At 41.1% G+C, this 19,729-nt stretch overlaps 1 protein-coding gene across 1 annotated transcript in view; it reads right to left on the bottom strand.

Moving 5' to 3' along the window:
- The window catches only part of ANKFN1 (ankyrin repeat and fibronectin type III domain containing 1), a 376,358-nt gene that overhangs the window by 131,287 nt on the left and 225,342 nt on the right, over positions 1-19,729 (bottom strand). The window contains exons 3-4 of the mRNA XM_026517400.4: positions 15,681-15,815; positions 1,163-1,364 (exon numbers count right to left, since the gene is read on the bottom strand). Of these exons, the coding sequence (XP_026373185.2) occupies positions 1,163-1,348 (186 nt within the window). The 5' untranslated portion in view covers positions 1,349-1,364; positions 15,681-15,815. The remainder of the gene's footprint in view (positions 1-1,162; positions 1,365-15,680; positions 15,816-19,729) is intronic.

Raw genomic sequence — 19,729 nt, 5'->3', positions numbered from 1 at the left:
GCCACAACCAAGCCCTCCCAGAAGATGAGCTTGAAATGAGACAACAAATGAGAAAACAGAGAGAACAAAGTTAGCGTGCTGCCTGTCCGCAGTTGTGTATTTGTCTGTGATTCTTAGTATGCCTAATTTCTCATGTGCCATATTTGCTCTCACTCTTTAGTCATTTCCTCCTCCATGCTTTTGTTGGCAAACCCTAGCATGCTTCTCTCTGGAAAAGCTAGGGCTCATTTCTGTGTTAACCTCAAACAAGTGGTGCCATTACCCCCTGCAGAAATGCCCTTGCCAAGCATAGTAATAATATGCCCTCAGCTTTTACCAAGGGTCGGTATCAGAAACTACTCTATGACAATGTCTGTAACATCACCAATACTGACCTTCCTTCTCTACAACACAATTCCCTGTGGCATCTTACAAAGGCCAGAGGACTCAGGAACAGGAAAACACTCATTTCTTCTGGTAGAATGATATACTTTCAGTTATCAGCTAATGGGATGCCATAACCAACTGGGCTTCCCTTTCTGCTTTGACTGAGTAGGAGCTCAGAGACAAATATCATGGTAAGTTTTAGGTACTATATTTGCCTAGGATTTTAATATATCTAGTTCTCTTTCCAACCCCATGATTCTCTAGTTTTCTTTTTTCACTCCTTCCTGCCTTCCTTCCTTGCTCACTCTCTCCCTCAAATATCTCTATCACTTTATTTCCCACTATTTAATACATACACTTTTTTTTTGGCCTAGATTCTGTTCTGAATGCCTCTGGAAAAGCATATGGGCCATACATTATAAATAAGTAAATGAAATGGTCATTGTTCATTTGATATCTGAATGAACACTGGAGCTCTCAGAAAGCCTATTTAACTCATGCTCCCTATTTGTCAAACTGCCATTTTGTTGTTGTTGTTTCTTTGATAAATTAGAGAAAGAAAAACTAAGAGAAAAGAAAGGGCAAGAAACTAAGAAAAAGAAAGGGAAATGCTCAGACTCACTCAAGTTTCAGTTCACAGCACAGACGTGTGCAGTTCCTGCCTTCCCGAACTCTCAGCATTTATAAAACTGCAAATGCAGGTTCCGAAGTAAATGTGGAACATCTTAGAATCTCTTCAAACCCAAACACAACTGCACCAATCAAGCAGAGACAAGAATAAAAAGAGCGTTATTACCACTGAGGTCTTTCTGAGGCTCAGCCGGTCTGTTCTTATTCGAAAATAGGCCTCATCAAATGAAGAGTGGCTCCCTTTCAGTTTCTCAGAGAGGTTTCTGTACAGGCGTTTGGCGGCATTGGGAGACGATGGGGCACTATGTTTCTTCGACTGAGAAAGATGTAGATTCTGCATTTGTTGGGTCATTTTCACACGACAGTTCCTAAGAGGAGGAAAATCTGATGTTGTATCATTTACACAAGATAATTATAAGTTGACAAAGAATTTAATCATCTCCAGGAACCATCTGGAATCCTAATAAAATACTGTAGCTGGAAGGGATCTTGGAGAAGAGGTCCAGCTTTTTCATGTTCTAGACAAGAAAGCTGAAACCCAGAGAGGAAAGCAGCTTGTTTACAGCCACACAGCTAATTGGGGGCAAGAATGAAATGACAACATCCATTTACTACCTAAACATATACATTCACATGCAAACATATATATGACACTGAGCCTCTACTCAAGGCTTTTGGTCTCTATCCCATTGGGAGGAAGTGTCTCAAATCTATAACCCAGGGGTTCTGTTCAGTTCCCCTTGGGTATATGTAATTGGGATCTTTCTACCTACCTACTTTTAGATGCTGTCCTCCGTTGGGTGTGGTTGTTCTCTGTAGATACCCCTTTTCTTGAGGTGCTAAATTGTGCCTCTTGTATGAGATTTGGTGAGCTACCTCAGTGCCCAGAAGTTTGGGGGATTTGTACCCACAGGTCCATCCCTGCTCACCCCAGATACCCCAGAAAGTGTCCTCCAGGGCACTCACTACTGGCATTCTCCAAGTTGTACTTGACTGCTGTTTCACACATCTCTAAACAGGTCCTTACCAATGTCATCCTTAGAGTCAATTTCCAGGAGATCAGCCATGCCATTTCAAAAGCCATCCACCATTAGGTTGGGTATTGCTACTGAAATATTGATGCTACTGAGGCGATGGCTGTCTGGCATGCATCTGTGTGTTGGATGAGCAAATGCATGAATGAAATAACTGGCTGTTATGTGCCAAGTGTCTCCACCCTGGGGGAGCCTCTGGTACACTGGGACCAGGTCTCTCTGGAACAGGCTGTTACCTTCCCACCACCTCCCCTCGAATCTCCAATGGAGTCTTCCATTTGAAATGCAGCCAACACTTTTTAGCTGTGGCCCTCAGAGGTCAACTCCAGTCCTTGACTTTTCATAGTCTTATGGACCCCATGATACAATATCATGTAGAACCTCTTTTATTAACCCACATCTTCACAGGATTGACTTCAAAACTTCCCCAGTTTCTACAGGATAAATTAGAAGTTGTTTAGCCTCACATACAGGTGCATGCCTCTCCGGCCTCATCTCACTGCTCCTCTATGTTTTATGTTTCAGTCTTTCTGATCTCCTTAGGGTTTCCTAAATAGTTCAAACTCTTTCCTATCTCTGGGTGCTTGTTTGAACTGCTTTTGCCTGTACTGGAATTCCATCTGTGCCTTCATCACTTAGGAAACAATTGCTGATCCTTAAAGTCTATGCTCAAGTGGTCTCTGACAGCCACAGGCAAATTTGTGTATTTCTTTACTCACTAAGTATATGCCTCTTACAGAAAATATTTTATTGTATTACAGCTACTTGGCTTTCTGTCTCCTAGCTAGTCTGTACGCGTCTCAAGAACAAGGACTGCCAAGTATTAATTTTTTTTTTAAAGATTTTATTTATTTATTTGACAGAGATAGAGACAGCCAGCGAGAGAGGGAACACAAGCAGGGGGAGTGGGAGAGGAAGAAGCAGGCTCATAGCAGAAGAGCCTGATGTGGGGCTCGATCCCATCATGCCGGGATCACGCCCTGAGCCGAAGGCAGACGCTTAACCGCTGTGCCACCCAGGTGCCCACCAAGTATTAATTTTTATAACTAAAATATCCCTGCCTCAAAGTGCAAGAAATATAATACAGATTAAGCTATGAATTGCTCCTCTTCCAGCTACTGACTATGTGGCCTTGGGTGAGTTACTTAACATATCTGAATCTTACTTTTATCATTTATAAAATAGGGATAACACTAACACCACATTACAGTTATGAAGACTTGATGAGATAATGCATGTAAAGAGCTCAGAATATAGGAAAAACTCATGGCAGCTATCATTTTTGTTACAGAAGATGTTCAACAAATACTTTAGAATAAATGAATGCTCATATGAGAGTCTACGGAAAGTGACATGCGAAGGAACTACTCAGAAAGCTCATTTCCTCCTCATGCTTCTGAATTGGGTTCCATATCCGCTGGCGCCAACTAACCTTGACTTACTTTCACTTTAACAAAAGGAGAGCTATCCTCATTACATTGTTGGATGTCTTTAAGTCTTGCTTGCAATCTCTTCCAACACAAAAGACTTCCTAGTACTTTCCGAGGTTGTCAGATCTACTCAATTTTAGTCACATGTATCAGGCCCCACCTGGTCTTAGCTAAATGGTCATATTTACATTTGGGAGGATGATTTAAAGCACTACCTGTAGTGTGTATGTACGTATGGGTGTGTTTTCATCTTTAATAATCTTTTAATTTATACAAAAGCAAAAATAGAGGGAGTAGGTGATTTGCATCTTTCTCGTTTCATCTACAGATCCTTTAACTTTGATTCAATAGCAAGCACAGCATTTCCTCTATATCTTACTGTTCCAACAAAAATTCCAGATTGATATGCAAGCTGGCTCGCATGGAGATTGCCTTAACCTCTTTCTTTCTGCCTTCTGTCTCTAGCCTTTTCCTTCAGCGTTAATGCCCCAGTTCAAGCCATCTGTCTTGTCTACATCATTATCATTCCCAAAATAACTCTACATTCTTTTGTATCTCACACAGTGCCCAGGAGTCCAGTAAATAAATTCTTGTCGATTGATCAAATTCCAGTTACTTGCCCTCTAACTGATGACACCTACCCACATGGCCCCTTTTGTCTTTGCTCATCTCCCATCTGTTCCCTTCAGTCAAAATAGGTTGACTTTCTCTGTCTCTTTGACTTCCTTTTCATACTGCCCCAGCTGTCCCTTCCTTCCTGGCCATCTTTCAGCATGTTTCTATTCTTTTAGATTTCATCTATCATTATATTTTCTTTTCCCCCCTCTATATTTAAAATTCTGTCTGATGAAAGATATTGAGAAAGACACTTTGTATTATTTGTTCTCGTAAACATGTATACCCCTCCCAACTAACTGTACTCTTAAATTTTTACCCTTACAGAAAGGGGCAAGCCTTTGAGAAGCAGTGTAGCTTTGGCTCTGGAATTTGGCAGACCCAAGCTTGGATCATGATATTGTTATCTATAATCTATGTGACTGTAGGAACTTTAATTAAAATCTCAGAGTTCGTTTCTCCATATACAACAAGAGTTCTTACAGAGTTGTGAAGATTAAATGAATTAACAAATGAAAGCATGCATCCTGTTTAATGCTAACAGTCACTCAATAAATAGAAGCAATTGTTAAGATTACCTCAATTTTCTTCTCAAACCAGAGACACTAAAGTACAGTGTAATAATTTAAATAGTTTTCTTCTTTGTTTTAAACATTGTTTTAAGATATGACTTTATGTACTTATTATACTATTTAGTTTTATTTTGATAGAAAAATATAAGCTTAGATATTTTTAAGTGGATGTTTACAGTAACTTATAGAAAAACAGAAAATTGAACTTCAAACTACTAATGGAAAGAAAAGAATAAAGATAAGCCTAGGGAAAAATAAAAAATAAGAAAACATAATAAATAGACATGTAAACTGAAGTAGTAAGGATAAGACTGAATATACCTGTGAGCACAATATACCCACATGGTTTAATTTCTTAATAAAAGACAAAACCTTCCAACTGAGATTTTTTTTTTTTTTAAAGTAGGCTCCATGCCCAGCATGAAGCTCAACATGGGGCTTGAACTCACAATCCTGAGATGAAGACCTGAGCTGAAATCAAGAGTCAGACACTTAACTGGCTGAGCCACCCAGGTGCCCTTCTGACTGAGATTACAAGTGGTGTACCTAAATAAACATTTCACAGAGAGATTGAAAATAAAAGAATAGTATGACAGTGGGAATGGCAAAGTAATGACCTCCAAAAATCCTCTCATCCATAAAAGCAATAAGAACACTAGCAGGAATTGTAAAAATTAACTTTCTCAGAACACTGGAAATTAACCAAAGGTTTGCAGCAATCAAAGAAGTGTTTATTTGAGGAAAGTAGCTGATTAGGTAAGAACAGTGAGCCTTGTGGCATTTTTAATTTGCTCAGTTCCTGTCTTCCCCAGCTCTGTGGTAGCCTTGAAGACCATCAATGTATATTCATGATAAAAAACAGTAGCCTGGCAGCCACTGGATGGTGCAGGATGGTGACAGAGCTCCTTCACAACCCTATTTTGAGAGAATCATCATTATTTGACCTGACTGGTGGTTTCCTGGAAGACCCCACTCACAAGATTTTTCTTTATTTGACCTGCCTCAGAGTTCACCAAGTGCAAATAACCCTTTCCTCTAAGGCACTTTGTCATCACAGCTGCCTGAGATGGTAGATAAAAGTTGGGGCAAACAATAGACTAACCAAAAAGCTTAAAAGGAAATGCTGGGGAATGAGATGTCCACAGAGGACTTTGAAAAGCTCTGACACATTTCCAGGGATCAAGCAGACCACATGTATGCCCAGAGCTGGGAGCATTCTCATAAAATACCTGAAAAGGTCCTAAGCTCTTATCTCTGTCTGATGTTGAGGCTGTGTGCAAGCAGGAAGTGAAGGGTAAGGCAGGGCTGCCAACCACCTGGCAAATATAGAAAGTGTGCCCCAACATGTGCACAGAGCTCTTCTGTAAAGACTGGAAGACTTATTGGTTTCAGGCATCTAAGGAAATTTTTGTTCAATTGTTAGCTGATCACTAATCTAACCAAGCAGAGACTTCAGTGGCAATGAAGTGACAAAGAATACAGACTTCACAGATTTAATTCTGAAAAATCACTAAACAATAAACCCTGAGGAGGTGGGATAATCTGATTTCTAGAGTTGCCACATTATATTATTTAAGATGCCTAGTTTTTAACAAGAAAAATATGAGCCATGCACAAAACAAACAAACAAAAATATGTCCCATTCACAGGAAATAAAGTAGTCAATAAACATTGCCCTGAAGAAGTCCAAATGTTACTTATTAGACAAAAACTTTAAATATGATACTAAAGGAAACCATATCTAAAGAAATAAAGAATTGTGAGAATGACATCTCACCAAATAAGAGAATATCAATAAAGAGGTAGAATTTATAAAACAAATCCAGCACCAAATAGATATTATGAAGTTGAAACATATAACTGAAATGAAAAAGTCACTAGAGGGATGCAATATCAGATTTAAATAGGAAGAAGGAAGATTCAGCAAACTTGAAGATAGGTCAACTGAGATTATCCAGTTTTAGGAGCAAAAAGAGAAAAAAATGAAGAAAAATGAACAGTCTCAGAGAAGTGTGGAACACTACCAACTGTACCAACACACACATAATAGGAGTCTAAGAAGGAGGAGGAGCGGGAGAGAGAATATTTGCAGAAATAATGGTGGTAAACTTCCCCAAACTGATGAGAAGCATTAATCTACACATCCAAGAAGCTCAGTGAACAGCAAGTTGGATGCATCCATAGGGATTCACACCTAGATACACCATAATTAAACCACCAAAAGCTAAAAACAAAGAGAAAATCCTGAAAACAAGAAATAACTCATTACATACAAGGAATTCTCAGAAAGATTTACAGCTGATTTTTCACCAGAAAACCACAGAGGCCAGAGGGAAGTGGGGTGACCTATTCCAAATGCCAAAAGAAAGACTGTTAAATAAGACTTTCTCTATACAGCAAAACAACGCTTCAAAAATGAAGGTGATATTAAGACATTCCTGGATAAACAAATACTCACAGAATTTGACAGCAGACCTTTCCTATAAGAAATATTAAAGGGAGGGGCAACTGGGTGGCTCAGTCATTAAGCGTCCAATTCTTGCTTTCAGCTCAGGTCATGACCTCAGGATTATGAGACTGAGCCCCATGTTGGGCTCCCTGCTCAGTGGGAGTCTTCTTGAGATTCTCTTTCTCCCTCCTCCTCTGCCTCGCCACCTCTAAAAATAAATAGTAACACTTTCTAAAAAAGCGAAATATTAAAGGGAATCCTTCAGGCTGAAATGAAAAGATACTAGACAGTGACTCAAGTCCACACAAGGAAAGAAAGAACATTGCTAAGGAAACTATGGAGGTAGCATAAAAGGTAATATAAATATAAGACAATAGAAGTCTTTCTTTGTTTATAACTCTTTTATTCTCCTTTCTGATTTAAAACAATGACATGAAAATGAAATTAAGAAAACAATTCTATTTATTATAGCATGAAGATCAGCATTAAGAAGATTAAAATACTGAGGAATAAATTTAATGAAGGAAGTACAAAATGAATTAAGCTTCCTTGGTTACTGTTTTCATGTGCCATATCATTCCTGTTGGGAACTTTACTAACATAGTATGTAGTCCCTAGAATACCCAGAAAAGTGTCCTGAAAACAACAGCAACAGTACTCTCTGCATTTTTGTATTACATTGAACTGGGGAAGAAAAAGAGACTTGACTGCCGAATGAAGTACTTGATGGGTAAAATAGATACAGAATCCTAGCAGGAGAACTGGTGGGGAAATTGTTTTTGTTAAGTCTGGGATATCACGCTTCAGAGGGCATTCCTTATTAGCCACTTTTACTAAAACAGGTTGAGATCCATAGTTATATTTTATTTCATTCTTCAACCTCAAGATAATCATGATGGTTTTAAGCACAGTATTAAAAGTAGAGACTCTGGGGTGCCCGGGTGGCTCATCTGGTTGGGCGAGTGACTCTTGATTTCAGCTCAGGTCGTGATCTCAGGGTCATGAGATGGAGCCCCCGCATCAGTCTCTGCACTCAGCATGGAGTCTGCTTGAGATTCTCTCTCCCTCTCCCTCTGCCCCTCCCCCTTGTGTTCTCTCTTTCAAATAAATAAATAAACCTTAAAAAAATACTAGGACTTTGATATCAGGCTGATCTAACTTTGGGTTTGGCTTTTCTACCTATTAACTGCACAACATTGGGCAAATTATTTATCATCCCTAAGCTTCAATTTCCTTATCATTATCAGTATTTCTTATCTCAATTATAAAAGTCATGTCTAAAACAAATATTAGAGTTTTAAATGAGATAATACATATGAATTATTTAGCAAAGTGCCTGAATGAAACAGATGTTCAAAAGATATTCATTTCAGACCTAGTATTCTCAGGCAACTACTGCTTCCTGCTTTCTGACACTACAGATTAGGCTTCCTTTTCTAGAATTTCATGCAAATGGAATAATCACTATATACTCTTTTTTTTTAAAATCTGCCTTCTTTAACTCAGCTGAATTATTTTGAGATTCATCCAAATTGTTATATCTATCGGTAGTTCTTTACTTTTTATTGCTGAGTAGTATTCGTTGGATGGGTGGGTATACCACTATTAATCAATTTTTAGGCATTATTTTAATAAGAAAAAACTCTTGGAGTTTCTCTAAGGAAATAAATGTATCCTTTCTTTTCTTCCTTCAGAGAGGCTTTAGGGGACCTGAGCTCCAAAGAGAAGGGCAAACAGATCTGTTGATTGAAGGTGGGTTGGTTTCTGCAACATAGTACAGGACCAGAATGTAGGAGACTGGAAGAGACCCTGTATGGGAAAGCTAGTCTCTAGTTTTATACTTTCTTTTTCCATCCTCATAGTTTCTTTTCTCCCACAGTATTTAATAAAAATGTTAAATGCTACAGCCTGCCAGACATTTAAGAAAAAAAATAATACCAATTCTACATAAAACTCTTCCAAAAATTTGGTTTCATTTTTGAGGCTAACATTGCCCTGATACCAAAACCAGAAAACAGGCATTACAAGAAAAGAAAGCTATTGCTCAATGTCTCTCATGAACACAGAAGCAAAAAAGCTCAACATAATGTTAGCAAATATAATCTAGCAATATACATAAAGGATAATACATCACAATCAAGTCGAGTTTATTCTAGGAAAGCAGGGTTAGTATAACATTCAACCGCTCATCAATGTAATTCACTTCATTAACAGAATAAAAGAAAAAAATCACATGGTCACCTTAATAGATGCAGAAAAAGAAGCATTTGACATTATTCAGCATCGGTTCATTAAAAAAAAAAGCTTTCAAGAATATAAGGGAACTTCCTCAACTGATAAAGACAATCCACAAAAATCTATAGACAACATTATACTTAACAATTAAAGACCAAGGTCTTCCACCTAGGATCAGAAACGAGGCATGGATGTCCATTCCTATCTATTCTATTACACTGGGCATTCCAGCTAGAGTAGCAAGGCAAGAAAAATAAGGCATAAACTAACTGGAAAGAAAGAAAGAAAGTCTTCATTTGCAGATGACATGAACATTTTGTAGAGTACTGTAACCTACAAAACTTTACTCAGCAATAAACAAAATGAAAACAAAACTTGTATACTTGAAACTACATGACACGAATGAGTAAGATGAAAGAAAACCTAAATAAATAGAGGTGTATACTTTCTTCATGGATCAGATCAGAAGAATTACGATATCAATTCTTCTAAACTGAGCCCTAGATTCAATGCAGTCCCAATCTTGCAGGTTTTTTTTTTTTTTAAGGAAATAAAAAAGCTGATTCTGAAATTTTTATAAAAATGTAAAGGATCTAAAATAGCCAAAACAACTTTGAAAAAAAAGAACAGAGTTGAAGGCTTATACTATCTGTTTTCAAGACTTGCTATAAAGTCGTGGTAATCAAGATCTGTGGTATAAGGATAGCTCTCCAGATAAAGACTGTGGCCTCAAGACAGACCTATAGATTTAACGAAACCAAACAGAGCGCATAGAAATAGCATGCACATGTATGATCAACTGATTGTTAACAAAGATGTCAAGGTAATTCAATAGGGAAGAAGAACTTTTCCTACAAACAGCGCTGGAACAATGAGGTATCTGTATGCAAAAACAGAGATTGGAGACCTAAGTGCAAAAGCTCACACTGTAAAACTTCTAGAAAAAAAACAGGGGAAAATCTTTGTGAACTTGAATAAGACAATGATTTCTTAGAAGAGGCAAAGAGAGCACAAACCATAAAATAAATTGATGAATTATACTTAATGAAAATTAAAAACTTCTGCTCTTTATTACAGCTTAATCCCAGCTACACTTTTAATACACCTGGAGCCAAGCTTTAAGGAAAGAGTGATAGTAGCCTGGAGAATCCAGACCCAAAATGGCGAGAATAATCTGTGGAGAGTGGAGCCTCCCAGACCTACTTTAAAACCACCTGTTCCCTGGGTTCTGGCCACTTGCTCTAGTAGAGAGCCTTGGCTGCCACCATTATCCTGTCTCCAAACACCAGCTGTGTCAAGTGACGGGCGGTTCTGGCATGGCCCCCATCACGCCTGCAGTAGCCGCAGCAGCTCTGACCCAGCCAGACCCACGGAGGGAGGCTCCAGCTTTACTCACGGCTACCCTGAGGGACTGGGTCACACTACCTGGAAATGTGAAAACTGGACCAACTCGAGGCAGGAGACTGGAAGTAGCCCTCAGATAATTTCTTCTCCATTCTTCCCTTATGGATTGTTTTGAGGGCTTCTTGGAAGTAATCACGCACAAACAAACCACTAGATGTGTTTTCTTGTGAACTATGAGGATGGAAAAAGAAAGTATAAAACTAGAGACTAGCTTTCCCATACAGGGTCTCTTCCAGTTACAAACCACCTATATTTGTGTTCCCTCCTTCCTCAATTCATTTCCCTTTTACCTTGATGGCTTGACTCTTGATGCCCTGAGGCTGGGTCTCCCAATACCCAACAGAACATTCACAATTGGTTTTGCCTCAGCTTCTGCTTTCAAGGCTAAGACAAAATGAAATAATAGCCCTATGAGGAAGTTGGTACTATTATATATCATCATTTTGCAAACAGGGAAACTGAGGCCCAGAGAGGTTAGGTAGCTTGTCTAAGATCCTATAGCCAGTAAATGGAGGAGGCAGGATTGATTCTGACTCCAAAGTCCATGCTCTTAGCAATTCTGCTATTAATCTGCCTGAGGTGCTTTGTCTGGCAGCCTGTCAGCTTCTTCCTCGACCTTAATTCTAAGGAGAAGATGTTGTCCTCGTTATGAGTTCTGGCACGTCCAGAGTCGCTGTTTCACAGGAGCTTGGCTGTGGGACTTTCTCATCACATTTGTACTGTGAAAAAAGATCTGAGCCAGTCTGGATGAGGAGCAGTTGTAAGACAAAGCATATTAGAAACAGGGACTCTAGCCATTCTTGACAGCAGGGTAGACAGATACATTCAGCAAAGGGAACATTTCTGACTGGGACAAGATTGCTCTTCAGGCCGTGATGTGAACTAGGGACCTTCACACTTCAACCTGCCTGTCACTAGACAGAAAAGAAAGTATGACCCCTCTCTGATTCCCCACCCGCTCTTACCATGACAGGTATGTCTCTGATTGCTAAAGACTGGCCAATTCTATTACACTGATAATATATAATAGGGTGGAAGCAACCTTTCAAGGTCCTGTGCATTTAAAAAAATCTATTCAGTTGTTCAGTGATAAGTTTTGAAAAGTCAGTGGTGACTTCACAGCAGGAAGAAGACTGAATTTTGAAGTTTAAAAGGATGTTTATGAGGAAGAAGGTGAAAAGACAATTTTGATTCTATAGTTCGATAAACCCTTTGGGTGATCTACTTTGTGGCCTCTGTATCCTGTGACAGACGTTGGGCCTTCAGAGGTAAGACACCCTCATAGGGTGACCAACCGTCTTGGTTTGCCTGGGACTGACGGGGTTTCCAGGATGCAAGGCTTTCAGTGCTAAAACTGAGGAAATCCCAGGCAAATTGAAACAAGTTGATTACCCTACCTGTACCCCAACGACTCACAGGCTAACGAGGAAGATAGTTATTCAAGTGTATGTATGTCGTGATACGTAAAATCACAGAATAATGATAATGGCTTTTACTTCTGCAGCACTTTCTGAGTCAGGCACTATTTAGAATAATGCCTTTATGTTCAACAGCTCTCTGAATCCCACAACAGCCTTGTGAAGTAAGGACTACTATTATCCCCACCTTATGTATTAAGGAACTGAGGTACTTTAAGGGGTCAGATCTGGGATTCAAATGCAGGTGACACAGATCTGAGAGCTTAGCCTCTCAACACTGCTCTCAAATATTTAAGGCAAGAAATAGCATAGAGGGGTGAGTGACAGGAGGGTATGGGGGGAATGAGTTAGAGATGGCGATGACTGAGCAAGATTTTGAACACTGAGTGAGCGATCAAGCAGCAGGAAGGAAAGGAAGGGCAATCCAGGTACAAGAGCTCAGGTTAGGACATGTCTTAGTGCTGCTGGTCGGCTGATGTCCGCAAGGCCCTTAATGGAACTCTTTTGGGCTCTGACACTTCCAAAGGATATTTCATCCATCACACTAGGACCTTGGGAAAGAAGCCTGGAGAGATAGCAGGGCCAGACCATCAAAGGCTTTGCATACCATGATGAGGGACAATGGATTTCAACCTGTTCACAACAGGGAAGCACTAGAGAAAGGCCGAGATTTGCATTTTTAGAGAATCACTCTGGTAGTATCCAGCGGGTGGTTTGAAAGGGACCAGTGAAAGGGGACAACCAAGTATAAGGCCCTTGAAAAAGTCCCCATGTGAGAGCTGTGACTTCAACTCCCATGTGTGACAATGGGGATGGAGAGGGCTGGGCAGATTAAAAGAGGGAGGAAGTAGGATGTACCAAATTTGGTTAGTGATCGGCTGGAGGGACCTAAGGAGTTAGGAAACATGAGGATAGTTTTTGTTAGCTCTGCTTGGTTGAATAGGTGCCAAACGGTTCCACCAATCATTAAAAAAAGGAGGGGAGGGTGCAGGAGGAAGAGTGGATCTGAAAGGGGAAAGATAGTGAGTTCAGCTTTCCACATGTGACTCTTAACGGCCTAGAGGAAATCTAGATGGTATTGTCTAGTCCAAGCATCCCACAAAAAAGAAGGAAATAGCTTGTCCTAAAGGCTACTTAGTTTTCTGATCAAGAGCGAAAGGATAAAAGGGCACCTGGGTGGCTCAGTGGGTTAAGCGTCTGACTCTTGGTTTCAGCTCAGGTTGTGATCTCAGGGTGGTGAGATCAAGCCCCACATCGGCCTCTGTACTCAGTGGGAGTCTGCTTGAGATTCTGTCCCCACCCCCTCCAGCTAGCATGTGCACACACTCTCTCTCTCTCTCAAATAAATAAATAAATCTTAAATAAAAAGAGTGAAGTGATTGTTACAAGAGAAGTTCTTGGAGACAGGTATGAAATAAATAGAAAGCAGAAGAACTAATACAGCATTAAGGCAACATCCTTTGGATTTCCCCTGAGGAAGAAAATACTTAATACATTCATTGATGATAAGATATGAATGTCTTAATTTGTTATTCCTCCTAAGAATATTTGTTTCATAAAAGACAGCAATATTTAATTGAATCCCTGATGAAAGAATTTCAGGTACCTTAATCCTAGAGATCGGACAATTCTTTTGGTCAATGAGTCTTCTAGAAGTCCTCAAATAAATCATAGTACATTTACTGCTGTTAATTCCATATGCATGGGTATGGGAGTAATTTGAACATAAATTCTATACGTGGGTTCTACTCATCCTTAGACTAACTCCTCCAGAATGTTCATTGCAAAACATTTAAGATCTTCAGCATCTTGGCACCATAAGTATATAAAGTCAGTTGTTACTGATCAGGATTGCTAAAAAATATTTAATGACCTATTTATTTGAAGTTGTTTTTTTAAATGCCATTTTCAGCTCTAGTCTCCCCTTCTAGTCCCCTGAGTGTGATCACGCTTTCTTCAGAGTGCCCTGTATCCCTTTGATGGGGAAGGTGTATATATCTCCTCCTCGCCACATAAACCCTCATCCCTAGGTTTCCGATGCATGGTCTCTGGATTAACGTGTGTAAACAATGATCTTGATTACCTACTGCATCTTTGATTGGAAAGCTTTAAGTAGTATCTCATGGATAAATTAATTGAGCTTAGCATGTCTTCTTTGAAACAATCAGGAAGGGAAAAAAAAATGGAAGAATGGAGATCCAGGGAGAGTAACGGAATTTCCTAAAGACACACAGTCTGGGAATGAGCAAAAGTGCCCTGCTATCCTGCTATTTCTAACCATTAGGCGATTCCATCTCCTTTCTGTTAGAATGCCATCATTTGTGAAATAGCGAAATCACATGCAAGAATGACCCTGCTCTTACGATTCAGTAGCCTGGGATCCTTTCTACTTTGTAAAACTTTGCCCATCTCTCAGATATCCTAACTTTGTTTTTTATTTAGAGAAGTATGCTTTTTACTATTCTACCATCATCCACCTTTGTCAGCACCCAAGGCCACAGATTCATCTGAATGGCCAGTGATACACTGCAGATAGAGTGCACCAAGGACAGTAAACTCTGTTTGATATGGATTCTGAACCAAGCAGAACTGGACTGGCGCTGCCAAAAAGCCTTATAGTAGCCAGACAAAGAAAAGACGAGGAAGACATGATAGTGGTAGTGGTGGTGGGAAAAGCAAGAGCTTTCTCCATTCCCCTTTCCCCTCTGCAGAGGTTGGCTTGCATCTTATTCAGGACATGAAGAAATCAAGTGAGTACAGGGATTTTGTGTCCCAGCATAGAAGCAAAATCAGACTTGATTATCAATGGTACCTCCAGTGGCCTTGGCAGGGCCAAAGATCAGCATGGGTAACAAGACCCTTACAATATCCCACTTTGAACCTAGTACGCCCTACCAACCACATATCTTCATAGAATAAAAAAAGGATGTAACGCAGATGGGTACAAAAGTCGTGGTGGATCAAGCTAGGGTTTGCATGCATGTCCACTGTGCGCCCTCAGCAGGTATCCTCGACATCACAGTCGTGATGCTATTTATGGGCAGGCTGACCCAGGATGGACAGAATGCTGCTGTCCCACTCTGCATGTCTGGTTGGGTTAAAGACAAGATGCCTGGGTTTATATTCAGGATTATCAGCACGATGGGATCCATCTTTAGCTAATCCAACAGGTATTTTGTAGGTACTCAGGAACCCGATTGGGAAATGATCTCATACAACACAAGAATATTCTATGTTTCATAGCTCTTGCTAATCAGTTAGGCAAGCACATAATATCCTCAAGCTTGCCACAAACAAAATGCCTATTTATCACAAATGGGGCTTCCCCACCCCCATTCTCGCCTCTCCACATGGACGTGTATGTGCCTGTGTGCGTTCTTCATGAACTGCCTGCAGCTAACTTCGGAAGATGCAGATTTTTTTATATCATTTAAACGGCAGCAATACACACACACATTTAAAAAATAATCAGTGTATTAGAAAGCCCCACATTCATATGAAGAAAGACAACAATAAATTTTACTTACCAGCTTAGGTTGTTCGAGGCAGCAGAGGAACAAGTTGTTGGTAATTGTCCAGTGCTTTCATTCAATAAATCACATTGGCTTTGCTTTCTCCTGTGGCTCAGCCTCTGCGCAAAGCAAGCGAACCTCCTTCCTATTCTGTGTAAAGAATAAAATGCGAACAGGATCACTACAGGCAAGAGCTGAAGTCCATGATCACTAAGCTACTCTTACTGCAAAATAAAAGAGCAGATGATGCACAGGGAGGAAAGGGGAGAGGGAAACAGCTTGGCTCGGAACCTAGGTGTATTCTCAGGACTGTAGCCCCGGGAAGGCTTGATTTCTCAATCTCCTGTGCGTGTAGTAAAAGGATGCCATGACTTCAGTGTGTCTTTAGTCTATTGTATCTGTGAGGTCCATTAGGAACGGCGTGCAGGGACAACAAGCTTCGTGGCAAACAAGCCGGAATCAGAACGGGCTGTCACTCACGATGAGCAGAGGGGCAGCAAGGCAGCCAGTTAGCTTCGCACTCTATCAACTGCAGGCAAAGACATGTCGTCTGGCATCCAAGAGCCCATCCAGCAATCTGTGGCTGCAAATCATCTACAGCTCTCCTGGGGCCAGACGCCCCCTTGCTCCCACAGCTCCCCGGACGAGAGGCACACAGGTGGCCACTGCACCCCCTCACCTAAGGCACCTGAGCAATCCTTTACAAGCTCCCAGCAAGAGCTACGAAAGCTCCCAATCCAGTGGGGGCTGCTCAAGCATTGCTAGAGTTTTCGTCTGAGAAGATTCTGAGGAAGTAGTCAGCAGATCTGGGACTTAGGACGCCAAGAGGCTCAGGAGGAAGGTTCCAGTGCTCCTTTCATGCCGGCTACGTATGGGTGCACCTCGCTCCTTTCATGACGTTATGCCTTACATGACTACTGAAACACACAGAATGAATTTCCTAAAAAGCCACTTATTTAGGCATTTTTCATGTTTCTCTCTGAAATAAAATGGCAAATGACCTTCACAGGCTGCTTTTATGCTAGGGAGACGTTGCTGATGGAGAGCACATTTTAAACCCTGTGCCCCCTGCCCTCACACAGATACACACACACACGGACGTCCCTAGCAACAGCATTAAGAATCTTTCTAAAGATTTCTTCAGATTCTCTCTCTGCCAAATGAAAGCTTAGCTGCTATGATGACTTCAGAAATAGTTTTGGACCCTTCTACTAGGCACTGACTCCGGTATGTTATTTATACCGAGAGCCAAATCAACTCCCAAATTTTGAGCGCAACTCCGCAGCAAATCAGGAAAAAGTCTCAGTTATAAACAAGAGGGTGGAGTGTTAGTCTTTGGGCTGGTAATTAATTAGAATCCTGGGCATCTTGTGTTCCTGAAAATCTCCCCCTTTCTAGACACAGCAGTTCACTCTGGTGGCTGACTCGTCCCAGACAAGTGTCTGCTCTGGAGTTGGGATCTGAGGCGAGGCTCCGTGACTCATAAAATCTCCCAAAGGAGGAGCGCAGGTTAGCTTTTCACAATTGTCTTACTTTTTCTTTTCTCGTTTGACAGGCAGAATCTCTCTTTGGAATATTTTTTTTCCTCTTCCTCTCTTTAGACTTATTGGTCCATGGAAGCATTGCTATGAATAATCTAATTTGAAAGTATTCATGCCCTTGAGGTTCAGAAGGCTATTTTTTTTTTCATCAAGGATTAAGAAAGAGTCAGGCTACGCTTTTGCAGCTTAAGCCTAAACGATTGCCAGGTAAAACTTTACCCTTATCTCTAAACAAACTTTGACTTTAATGCAGATTTACTTAAATTCCCTCTGCGGGGGAAAGCCAGGTGACTGAGTCATTCTACTAAGGTTAGGGGCTGCCTCCTCGGGGTCATGATTCTGTCTGCTGTGCAGACCCAAGGGGATGAAGCCTTAGTAACAGTGGCATCACTTCCAGGGGCAAATGCCCAAGACTGAGTTATGTCATGCATCTCCTGTCCATTGCATTCATTCATCCATTCATTCCCCAATCCGCTCTTAACAAACAGTACTTAAGTTTATTAAGTACTCAGTCTGTGTGTCACATTGTGCTAAATATTTAATGTTACCAAAAAGCTCATCAGTGAGAATTAGCAACCTTCTCTGTGATCCCGGTCTGCCTGCCTCTGCGGCCTAATTTCTTGCCCTCTTCTTACTCGCCCTCCATGCTGCAGCCTTTTTAAAGGTCCTTCAGATCTTTGGACATCCATACCGTCTCTCAGCTCCAGACTCCGGCATATGATACTCTTCTGCCCCAACGCTCCGTCCCTGTTGTCTGGATAACTCGCGTACAGCGCTAGAGTCTTGGCTTAAACATCATCTCTCCGCCATACTCTTCTCACCCTTGGGCTGTTAGGCTCCCCGCTCTGCGGTCCTAGAGCACCTTCTACTTGCCCCTTGTGACATCCATCACATTTTGTTATACTTACTTGCTTTACGTCAGCCATTCCTATTTTGCTATAAGAGTTTAAGTGCGAAGTTGTCGTCTTTTTTTTTTTTTAAAGACTTTTTATTTATTTATTTGACAGAGAGAGAGACACCAGCGAGAGAGGGAACACAAGCAGGGGGAGTGGGAGAGGAAGAAGCAGGCTCCCAGCGGAGGAGCCCGATGTGAGACTCGATCCCAGGACTCTGGGATTACGCCCTGAGCCGAAGGCAGACGCTTAACAACTAAGCCACCCAGGCGCCCCAAGTGTGAAGTCTTCTATTCACTGCTCTATTTCCAGTCCAGCAGAATTCCTGGCACACAGAGGGCATTCAATAAATATTTAGTGAGTGTTTTGTTGAAGTGCTTAGCATGTATTTGTTGCATGAATGAATAAACCATTTCAAAGAATAATAGGGGTCTAAGAATTGAAAGGAACCCTAAAGTTCACTTAGTACATCTAATATTTCTTGCCAACTGGCCATCCAGTGAAGTCGTGCCTCCTGTGATTATTACTTCTCAAGTAATCTCAGCCCAGAGCGATCACACACTTATTTCATCCCGTCCTCCAGCACTTTTATAGCACGTTCTTGCTTTTTGTTCTCCAGCTGTTTCCTAGACGTTGTCTCCACTTTACGGACTGGTATTCTCTATAACGCCTAGCATAAGCCTGCAATTATCTGATGCCTGATTCATTCAATAGCAGACACTTGAACAGGTAGTTAAGTGTTCAGTCTTGGGCGCCTGGGTGGCTCCGTCGGTTAAGAGTCTGCCTTCGGCTCACATCATGATACCAGGGCCCTAGGATCGAGTCCCACATCAGGTTCCCTACTCAGTGGAGAGCCTGCTTTCTCCTCTCCTTCTGCTGCTCCCCCTGCTTGTGTTCTCTCTGTCAAACAAATAAATGAAATCTTTGAAAGAAATGATCAGAGTCTTGCTTTAGGAAGATTACTCTGGTATTGGGGGGAAGAATGGATTGCATTGGCCAGACCTAGACAGCACTCTAATAATGACCACAGCACAGAGATAGAATTTAAAAACAGCTTTGCGCTTTCTTTCCCTCCTCCTCCCCCACCACCGCACCCTCCGTATCATAATACCCGTGTTCTCATCTGGAACACTGAGAATGTTTGTTCCACACTCAGCACTTCCCCTCCACCCAATTCCACCCCCACGGTTAGCTCACTTGCTTAGCTTATTTGTGAACCTGTCTCACTGATTCAAGCTCCTTTGAAGACAGGGATTAGATTTTAGTTAATTTGTATCTTCCTTCTCTAGCCCTTACACGGCCTGGCCTGGTGTCTCGAGATAGTTAAGTGCTCAATCAATATTAAGAAAGAAAAACACGTTATTTATGCAAAGTGCTGGATAAAGCAGTATGGTGGGGGGCGGGGAACAAAGATGAGGAGGTATCTTTTCGAAGATAAAAGAGCTCTCTTTAGTGAGAGAGAATTAGTACTTCCTCCCGGGATGCTTAGGACAGATTCACAGAGAAGTTTGCGGTTGCCCTGGATCTGGCAGAATGAAGACCTCTAGAGGTTGAACAGAAGAGAAGGAAATGGAGTTGATGCACAGAATTCCTAGAATGTTTCGGGAATGACAAGCAATCCAGCTGGGCT

This window comes from Ursus arctos, unplaced genomic scaffold (assembly GCF_023065955.2).
Source record: "Ursus arctos isolate Adak ecotype North America unplaced genomic scaffold, UrsArc2.0 scaffold_24, whole genome shotgun sequence".
Taxonomy (NCBI): Eukaryota; Metazoa; Chordata; class Mammalia; order Carnivora; family Ursidae; genus Ursus; species Ursus arctos.
Note: the sequence above shows the minus strand (reverse complement) of the source record. Positions and strands in the feature narration are given on the sequence as shown.